Source organism: Balaenoptera borealis, assembly GCF_965194805.1.
Source record: "Balaenoptera borealis genome assembly, chromosome: 3".
Classification (NCBI taxonomy): domain Eukaryota; kingdom Metazoa; phylum Chordata; class Mammalia; order Artiodactyla; family Balaenopteridae; genus Balaenoptera; species Balaenoptera borealis.
Window position 1 is genome coordinate 9063666 of NC_138866.1, and position 10228 is coordinate 9073893.

Below are 10228 nucleotides of genomic sequence, written 5' to 3' on the forward strand. Positions count from 1 at the left end.
CAGGTCCCAGCTGTATCACAAAGTCACTGTTTGGCCTTGAGCAAGCCCCCCTCCCACCCCCTCTCCATGAGGCTCAGTTTGCCCATCTGCAGAATGGGGCCAACAGCTCCTCCCTCTTGGCGCTGTGAAGATGAACTGAGTGGGTTTGAAAGCTCAAAGCACCCCGGGACCCAGCCCTCCGCCTGGGTCTGCACCTCACTGGGAAGCCCTCAGCTCTCCAGTTGGGCAGTGAGGCTGGAGTACAGGGAGGGAGGGGGCTCCACTGGGCTGGGGACCCACTTGTGACTGCCTTGGTGTGTCTCCCCTCCTGCAGGAAGGCCAACAACTCAGGCGAAGCCAAGCTGCAAGAGATCCACAGCCCACAGAGCGACTCCCTGATGCAGTTCGTCCAGCAGCCAGACGTGATGTACTTTATCCTCTTCCTCTGGCTCCTGGTTTATTGCCTGCTGCTCTTCCCCCAGCTGGACATCAACAGACTCTGATGCGTGCGTCTGCATAATAAAAAGACAGGATCCTGGCCAGGGGTGGGCGGTCTCCTTACTTCCTTTTATTGCCTCTTCTGGGTGGGGCACTTCTGCAGATGGTGGAGGACCTCCGAGGAAACTTAGACTCCCTCTCTCCACTTTTCTTTTTCACGTTTCCTTTTTCTCCTGTAAGTCCTAAGCACGCTTTTCTCTTTGGCTATGGACTCAACGCTCAGGTGTGTGGCCAGATCCTTGGGTGGGGTTTGTTTGAGTGCCTTGCTCTGTCAGGTATTAAGCTTTGTTATTAATACTCATAACTGGGTCTTAGCTCGCCCCACGTGCTGGTTTTTAAGGTCCCAGATGGACTTGAGTTTCTCGCCTCCCGATGAGAAATAGGATGGATGCCTCAGGGAGACCCCCACTGGGAAGAAAACTGCCCTACTTTCCTCCGAGAGGGGAGTCTGAGTGAAGGTGCTGGGGGTCCACGCACCTGTTGTGGTCTGATGATTGGTCGTTTTCTTTGGGGGGATATCAGAGCAGCACAGAGCTGCCGGGTCCAGCAAAGGGCGTCCATGAACGGCAAAGTTCGAGGAAAGTGAAGGCTAGGTCGTGAGCTGCAGTGCACACTTGTTCACCCTCGTTTTCTTTTTTGTGGGGGGCATGCATTTCAATTTTGCTTTTGCATTGATTGAACTGAGGTAAAGCTGTGATTTTCAAACCTTTCCCATCTATGGAATCCTCCTTTCAAGTGGATTTTCAGGGGCCAGTCTAGTTGATACATGAAAAGCAGAGCTTTGGCTGACACAGGGCAAGGCCTGGGATCCCTCTCGCTTTGCCCGGGCAGCTCCTGGCTTCCACTCGTGCCTCCTGAGGCATCTGTGCTGGTACCCAAGGCCCCGCAGGGCACTGTCAAAAAAAAAGCCCCCGAAAGCCCCGAGGAGGAATGCAGAAGTGGCCTGGCTGAGAATGAGCTCTGACTGATGTTAGAGCAGGAAGTGGTCCAGCACGTTCCTGCTCCGAGAGAGCTTTTGTGCACACCTGCCTCACAATGCGAGTCTCAGCACGGGCATCTTTTGTGGTCAGTTATGATGGGTTTCTTGAAAAGGAACAGGGTTTCTGGAAAGCACCCCGAGAAGCAACCAGAACAGGCAGGTGGTGCGAGGACAGAGGTATCCACCTCCCCTTCCATCTTCCTTCTGCCCTGGGCTCCCTCCGCTCCCTGCTTCCTGCCAAGGTGCAGGCCATGCGTCCCTGTGTATTACTTGCTCCTCCCATTATCCTCCCCCTCAGAAAGCGTGTATATGGTGAGACTTATAAAACCACAGCCTATTAGGTCAGGAGGGGCATTCAGACGGCATCTGCTCTGCTGAACCCAGAGAGGCAGAGCTGGTTGACCAAGATCACACAGCCAACCAGGAGCGGACTTGCAAGTGTACCCAGGCCACCTGATGCCCCATCCAGAGCTGTCCCCTCTTTTAGGGAACTTCCATTGGACCCATGAATGTCCTGAAAAAAAAATAATAAAATGAATAGATAAGAATGTCCTCATTTAAACAAAACCAGAATTTTTAGGTCAACCACCGACCTTTGTTTTTTCTCGTGATTTTCCCATGAGGAAGTTTTGTTCACTTTCAGGCTCATTGCCTGTTCCTTCTGGAATACCCTCGACAGCTCTAACAGCTTGTCAGCTGACACACCAGTTTTGTTGTTACTCCAGGAATCACGCTTCTCTCTCAGCAAGGCAGGGATTTGCTTATTTCAAATGGGGGGGGTCTCAAGTTTACAGAATTCCAGCATGGCCAAAAGAATTGACGTAGCGCATCTGAGTCGATGACAGCCAAAGCCTGGCCTCTAACCCACTCTGGCTATAGGCTGCTTTCTCTCCACGAGCGAATCTAAGCCTTCCCAGCTGAAAGCTGTTGGGAGTTTGGAGCGATTCCATCTCGAAGGCCGAGTGTCCCATGGAAAATGAGCTAATTAGTGACCTCCCTGGCATCGCTGAAAGCTGAAAGGTACAGATAATAAAGACTATGTGTGTGATATTTTATAACCCTGGACACCGTGCGGTCCTCACCTAAATTAGATGCTTGAAAAGCCAGGGAAGAGCTGACCCGAACGTTAATCATTTCATTTTACGGGTCTAGACCTTGTTCAGAAAAGTCTCTGCAGGTTTCTTCTCTCACCCATTACAAAGTGTAATGTTGTTTAAAACCATCTACTGGCAAGAAGCCTGAAAGTCATTTGGTTCAGGGTGGCAGCAAACTGATTTTTTTTTAAAAGAAAAAAAAAAATCTCACTTGATTACAGGCGTGTGTGAAAGAAGTCAGATATAGAAGGTGGGTAAGAAGTCTGCAGGACAAACCACTCCATGGCTTGTATTTAAGAATTTATTTTTAATTCTTATCCAAGTAATACATGTTCATAGTTTAAAAAGAAACAAATACTATAAGACTTTTAATGAAAACTAGTAATCCCCTATGGGTTGCTCTCTAGAAGTAACACTTTCACCTCTTTTAGCTGTTTCTTCTAATATTTACCTTCGCATTTCTACATAACATGCTTATACTTCTTTTATTTTAAAAATTAATCTAGAAACATCTACTGGCTTGCTACCGTGGTAGAGAAGGAGCTTGCTCTTACCCATACCGTGCTTTGTTTTTCCAGTATAGTTAGATATGTTATTTGGTACATCTCTCTTCATTGTGGGCATATGAGGACTGTTTACTTGTGAGCCAAGTAGTGTACTATAGTTACACGTCCTTTCTCGTCAAATTTTTTCTCCCTCCTTGATGATGATGATTGATGATGATGATGATGATTTTGGTGTGGCACATCTTAGAAAAGAACATGGGAAGTAAATATTATTGTAAATAGTTTGAGATTTTGCATAACTTAAAATATCCTTATTCTGCCCTTACCCAGGTGTAGCTGGATATAGAATTGTGGGTGCAAAATAATACCCTCCCACCACCCCCCAGCGTGGATGTTGAGATTCCTGATGCCATTCTGATTCCCAGGCCTTTAGCTGTGACTTGGGTTTCTCCACCCTCCCAGGAAACATTTAAGATCCCTTCATTCTTAGTGTTCTGAACTGTCCTGATGGTGTTGTACCCTTGATGGTGTACCTCGTGCTGGGTTCTCATGAGAAACTTCTTAAATTTTCTTGTAATTGTTCACATTCTTTCTTTCTGTACCACCTGTTGTTCCAATGTTGGACTTCCCAGGCTAGACTTCTAATATTTTTTTATCTTTTCTATTTCTCATCTCTTAAATTTTTTTTTTTGATCTGCTTTCAGGGGTAGTTATTTAGCTTTATCTTCTCAATATACCTGATGAATGTTTTATTAATTTTTAATTTCCAAAACATTTTATAGTGTTCTGTTCTTGTTTCATGGGTGCAGAACTTATTTCTCTGTGGATGTTCATGATAGTGGGGTTTGGGAGAAGTTCTTTTCTGCTCTCTGTTTTGCCTTTATTTCCTCTAAGTTCCCTTTCTCTTAGTCGCACTCTCTGTCTTTCACATTACAAGTTTTCTTCAGATATCTAGTGATCCGGTGGATCAGTTTGTATGTAAGAATGATACATCACAAAATGGATAGGAAGTTCTGTGTGTCAACTGGTGGATTTTTCTGTAGGGTCACCAGGTGGGCACCTGCACTCTTCATGGGAGGACCACTCATATCAATATTTGCAGGTCTTTTCTCATTGTGTTTCCTTAGAGATATTTCCACTTCTCTCCTGCCTGAGATAAAGGGACATACGCAGAGCTGCTACTAGCCTATGCAGGGCCCTCATGCAGTTTCAAAAAGGGCATTCCCTCTGAGTGGATGGATGACTTAGAAATAGGTGCCCCTGTGTGCAGAAGCCACCCGTGGGCACTTGGCCAAACTGGCAGAAGGCATCTTTTGCCTCTTTCTCCAGGGAAAGGCTTGAGGAGCAGAGTAAGGGCTAGATTTTAACTCCCAATTGCCCCCTTAGCCAAGCACCTTTGTGCCGTGCACGGACTGGAGGGCCGTACCCAGAGATGCCGGCGCACACCTGAGTGCCGGCACATACCTGAGTGCCCGCATCCTGACTCTGAGCAGGCATCTCATCACGATCAGTGTGTAGACTCACTGAATCGCTCCCGCCTCGCCGTGCCTGGTGTCCCTGGGTTAGAGCTCCTCTGCTTCCCCCCGAGGAGTCGTCTGCTGACGCTGCTTGGTGCTGGTGCCTCTCCTCTGCCCGGGCAGTGCGTGGTGTGGGGATTCCTCGGCCCTGCTCCCGTCTCCCTCAGTTCTGCCCCTGCCACAAATGGGTTGGCATCTCTCGCCTACTGTCATCTCCTCTTCATCCCTTTGTCTTTATGATTCCATCACTTCCATTCCTTTGCTCTTATTTCCGTGGGGTTTCACCAGGGAAGACACCATCTTGCATCGCAGGTCCCACGTTCGCTCTCTCCCTGCTTGTTAGGTGGCTCGCTGCCCTGTGGACGCGCGTGAACGCGCCCTGAGTCCTGCTGAGCCATGGTCTGCGAGCGCCTTCATATGATGTTGGGCCGAGTGAGGAGAGGCGAGAGAGCACCTGGAGCTCCCTGGATGCCACGGTACAGATAGGATTCTCCTTCCTTCCCTCCTTTCCACCTCCTGACCCGACACAACTACCTTAGAGCTCCCGCTCCCCGCCAGCTTCCTGGAGTCCTGCACTTTCTAGGGTTTCTTTGCCACCGTCACTTCGCTGGGGAACAGGCGGTCCGCACTGGTGTCAGCCCGCGAGCAAACCCGCTGCGCCCTCTGTGGATGGCTGTTTGGAACTCTGTGAGCAGTTCCTCCTGGTCAAGCCCGGCCTCTGTCGGGGGTGGGGCTCCCACCAGGACTGGGGACCAGGGAGTACCCCACTCCGTGCCCCCTGGAAGCCACCCTGGGCACAGGCTGCTTCTCCCTTTCTGGGGTTCAGCGGAGTTTCCCCAGCTCTCTCTTCCCGTCCCCATGCAGTGCTGGCCTGATCTTTGTGAGGGTCGAGCTCATAGAAGGCGGAAGATTTGGAGGCTGCCTGCCTGTGTAGTCGATCTTCATAAATTATAGGTTATTTGATAGCCTTAGGGATCACGTCAGGGTCTAGTGCCTCATTTAGGAAATGAGAAAACTGACGATCGGGAAGGAGAAATGACTAGTCGCACTGCTCGTTAGTGCCCTCGGGAGGGACGTCTGGATGCCAAGTTTCCTACAGAACTCCAGCCTCCAGCCCCTGCAGCTAAGCTGCACTTCCCTCGTCACCAAGGACTCAGAACATCGCAGAGCTGATCTCTGAAACACAAGCCAGAGTAAACCAGGAAAGGATGTATCTCTGAATATCAGAATTCACGATGGCTTCTTTGTTAAGAGTTGTTCTCTTTCCGTGGTCGTGTCACTGGAGAGCAGCCCTGTGACACACTCTTTCACACAAGCTCGGTTTTCCTTAACCCTCCAGAAGGCCCACTGCAGTTTGGAGCCGTGGCCTCTCTTTCCTTTTGGCTTGGAGACCTTCCCAGCAATTTCTGTTCACGTCCTAAAGTCCCCGAGGTGGTCAATGTGGGAGTTTCAGATCCACGTGGCTCCTCAGAACCTTCCCAGTGATACTCTGGCCAGGAAACAAGAGCCCACGAAACCCTCCGGGCCCAGATGTGTTATTTCTCTTGCCCTGACATTGCATCATCTCTGCTGACACCGCCTTCGGGGCGAGACTTAGCGTCCTGGGGCTGCAGCTGCTGTCTAGAGTCCCCGCTGAGTATCAGGCTCTTCCTCCAGCCTGTCCAGCTGCTCTCAGGATGAAGGCCTTGACCTGGGCTGAGCCGCTGAAGGCTGAGAGCTGGCGTGAGTGATAACTCGCTTATTTGCTGGCAATAGCTGCGGACTCTGCCTTAACGGTTAGCCGGTGTCAGGGAGCCAAGAAATGAGACATGGGTTCTTTGCTGGATGTTGAGTCCCATAGATCTTTTCGGCTCTGCCTCTTGTCAGGCGCTTTGTGGAGGAACAATAGTCAGCGCAGGGAAGTGAGCCCAATACCCGTGAAGCGTGGATTCTGCATGCATGGCGCCCAGAATCTTCCATTCCCATCTCATGCACACCCCGTGGCTTCAGGCTCCAGGTGAGCCCTGGCCCTCCTTGCTCTGACGTGTGACAGCACCACAGTGACCTGCAAGCCTTCAAAGTCCTCCACCCCCGTGGGCGCGACCAGCTTGGGAAGGGGCAAAGGCCTGGAGGCTCTGAGCCCCTACTTCCCTAGGGTCAGCAGAGGTCATCAGAGTTCCGGGGCCCCTCTGACTCTTCTGGAATTGCCGGACCCCTCAGCGGCGGGAAGACCGACTTAGGTGCTTATAATTCGTTCTGAGAACCTTGATGAAAACCCAACCCTGGGCTGTAGCACCAACAAGCCAGAAGAATATCCTCGTTTATGGGAAGAAGACAGCCAGTATTTTACGCTGTTTGACCACATGGTTTTAAACACACACACCACTCAGTAATCTACCGCCCTGATCCCACTGCTAACTTCAAAATCCCTGACACTTAGATGTCAAAGCCAACTTTCATCTAGCAGGAATCTCTTTAACTGAAACTCCACCCACCTCTTTTTTTTTTTATCACTCCCTTCTCCCTTCTCCGGGAGGTTTTATGGAATAGGGGAAGAGGGCAGGTTCAGGAATCAGCCAGATCTAGGTTCAAGTCCCAGCTCTGTCTCCAGATATCTGGATGACTGGGCAAATTACCTCTCTGAGCATCTTCTGTGCAGAATCGACACTCAGTACATATTTGCTGAGTGAGTAATAGCTTCCTTGTGAGCTTGTTATAATGTCGTAAAATGCTCAGTAGCTCCGTGTCTGCATGTCCCTCCTCGCCAAGCTTTGACTAGACCTCCTTTCAGTTCGTTCAGTTTACCATCGCTTCTTCTAGCCTCTCTCCAATCCGCCTCCATCTTGCCAGCTGCTCTCTCAAAGCTAGCTCATGCCTTTTACGAGAGGAAGCCGAAGCCAGCGTGTACCCACGAACTCACTGGACCCTTAACAACAGTCACGGGAGGTGGTTCTTTCAGAGAGGAAGCTAAAACACAAGAAGGAAAGATAACAAGGTCATAGAGCTGGCAAGTGGCAGAACCATGATCAAAGGACTCTTCCTTCCAAATGTTGATTTCCACCCTAGACTTTGCTGCTTAGAAAATAAGTCACGCCTTAACGTGATTCTGATTGTTGGTGACTTTGGCCTTGTTGGCACGTGTGGGTGGAAATCTCAGAGTTGGGCGGGTTTAGCAGTCGCATTGCAAACCCTCACCTGGCGTTCTTCCCCTTCCCAAGTTTCTGCGTACTTTGACCCCCCAACCCATATCAACACTGCTTAAATATCTCCTTCATCCTCATTTGGTAAAAATGACTAATACTGTACATCAACTATACTTCAATTAAAAAATAAATTTAAAAAATTTAAAATGACTGAGGACACCCCAAGTTCAGGTTTTAACCTAAGGTTGCAAATTGACAACCAAAATGACTGCGTCTAAAGGGTCGTTAGCAGCATAACCTCAGTGTCTAACATCCAAGATTGAATGACTTTAATTAACTGCCCCCAGGTAGTCACTCTTCACTTCTTCTCACACATGCTTTTCAGAGTAGAAGTGAGGCTTCCTCCTTCAAAAAACAAATCTCACTGTGCTGGGCAGAGCACAAGTGAAATAGGGACGAGACCATGGATTACTTGGAGGAAGTTAGAACTGGTTGGCCTGTGAGATAGGAATCATTATTTTTCCTTTGTTTTGAATTGAAAAGTTGTGATTTTTGCATTGTTGCAGAAAGGAATAGAAAAATGTCTCTTAATAGCTTTGTTTTCCATTTGCAAAAGTTCAGACTTCTTTTAGACCCACCAGAAGTCAGTAACAGCCTATTCTCTGTAAGACTTTGCTATGAGGACAACCACCACATGCCTGTATTCCTAAATGTCATGCAAGGATTGAAACACTGTTTAAAAGGAAATTCTGGGGACTTCTCCAGTGGTTAAGACTCCACCTTCCAATGCAGGGGGTGCGGGTTCGATCCCTGGTCGGGGAACTAAGATCCCACATGCTGCCTAGTATGGCCAAAAATTTTAAAAAAGGAAACTCTGAAAGTGTCTGTAACCTAGAGCGTTGACATTGTTCCAAAGTAGGATAGCACTGGCCTGGTCATCAGGACCCCAGGTCCTAGCTCCGGCCCACCTGCTGTGACACCTTGAATAATTCATTTACCTCTCTGGGTGGAAAGGTGGAAGACCTCCTTTTGAAAGTCTTTCCTAGGTTTAAAAATCCAAAGGTTAGCAAATTAGTTTTGTTTTCTTTTTAATCCCAGTAAGTGGCCTGTTTGCTTAGAATAAATGCACCTCTGCATTTGTAAGTGAATTCCAAAGCTTAGGGCATGGCTTCCGGCTTTAGTATCTGAGAAAGGTGCCTTTGGAAAGGGTTTGGTAAAATAAAAGGTAGTCTGTTGAAGGTGTGGGGTGAAAGTTTGGAGTAGAATGTGGGAGACCTGCTTCCTAGGACTCCCAGAACTAAACTGGTCTCCTTAAATTAAGTCAGCATCTGAGGCAATTTTCTTGGATTCCTTGAAATTCACAAGTTCAGCTGCAGGCATATATAGATGTAAACAGCTGGACCTTTCTATCCTTCCCATCTTTTTCCCTGTCCCCTCGTAGACTCGAAATAGATAGGCACAGAAATTCCACTCGAATCAGAGGCTGCTTGCATTCTAGCACTGGATCCCTGAAGCCAAAGACTGGCATGTTTGTATAGAATGTCCCTGGGGTGGGAGTGGGACTGGGGGAAGGGGTGCCATGAAGCAGAGACCCTGTCTCCTTGAAATTACACCCTAAGTTAGCTACCTGCATCACTTGCATTGGTGTTGGTAACATCAGCCAAAGACAAAGAGTAAAAGAGGAAGGATGGTTGTTCCCTACCGTACATGGTCAGGACCAATTATTAAACCTGGAAGCAGGAGTTTGTTCAAAGTGTATTGTATTGGATGATGATAGGTATTTATTTTTTCAAGGTCTGTAATACGTTTAACAGATTTAATGCTACAGTTTCTTGTAATGTCATGGCAGGACTTAATTGATAATGTTTGAATATTTTTACTGAGAGCTCTAAGAGAACTATTGAAAAAAAAGCAAAATGTTATTTTGTAGTACAAGAATTATTTTGTCTATTTAGTACATACATAGCTGTAGCTTTGTAAAAAAGGTATCTTTGTAAAAAAAATTGTATGAACATGCACTCTTATTTATTGACTATTGTAAATGAAGATATAAATGACTATTTGCATAATTTATACCTGTGGGAAATTAACTGGAGTATTTGTTATTTGACTGTTTTCTATTAAGGACTATTAGGCTTGGTGCTATGATGAATGGTCTTGTAAAATTACATGTAACCTTAAGAAAAATTTTGAGTATAAATTTCATGAATTGACCAGCTCATCGATAATTCTTATTTCCACGTATGTTCGTGCCTTTGCCAACGAGAAATGATTCTATCTTTCCTTTGTCCCAACAAAGAGTACTATTGCCAGGTAAAAGTGACACCAATTGGCTGTAGAATTATAGAGACTGTAGGGAATCTACCCTTTTTAACTATTAACTTGTCTTGAACCTTTGCAGGTGAACCTCCAAGAAGGAACAATAATGGTAGTGGTGGTGGCAGTTATTGTAGGAGTGATGGTGGCTCTATGGCTGTGGAGTTATGCTACCTGCTTGGGTTTGAATCCTGGGTCTGTCTCTTACCGACTGTGT

General features: G+C 47.5%; 1 protein-coding gene across 3 annotated transcripts in view; it reads left to right on the plus strand.

The window, feature by feature from the left end:
- The window catches only part of CLMN (calmin), a 124293-nt gene extending 114377 nt beyond the window's left edge, over positions 1–9916 (plus strand). Inside the window, exons 14-15 of one of the 3 annotated variants that reach the window (XM_082384486.1) lie at positions 318–485; positions 4917–9916. In XM_082384486.1, the coding sequence (XP_082240612.1) occupies positions 318–482 (165 nt within the window). In that variant the 3' untranslated portion in view covers positions 483–485; positions 4917–9916. Of the gene's footprint in view, positions 1–313 lie in introns of all 3 variants that reach the window. The other 2 variants (XM_082384485.1, XM_082384487.1) reach the window with 2 other exon arrangements.
- Positions 9917–10228: the final 312 nt, after the last annotated feature.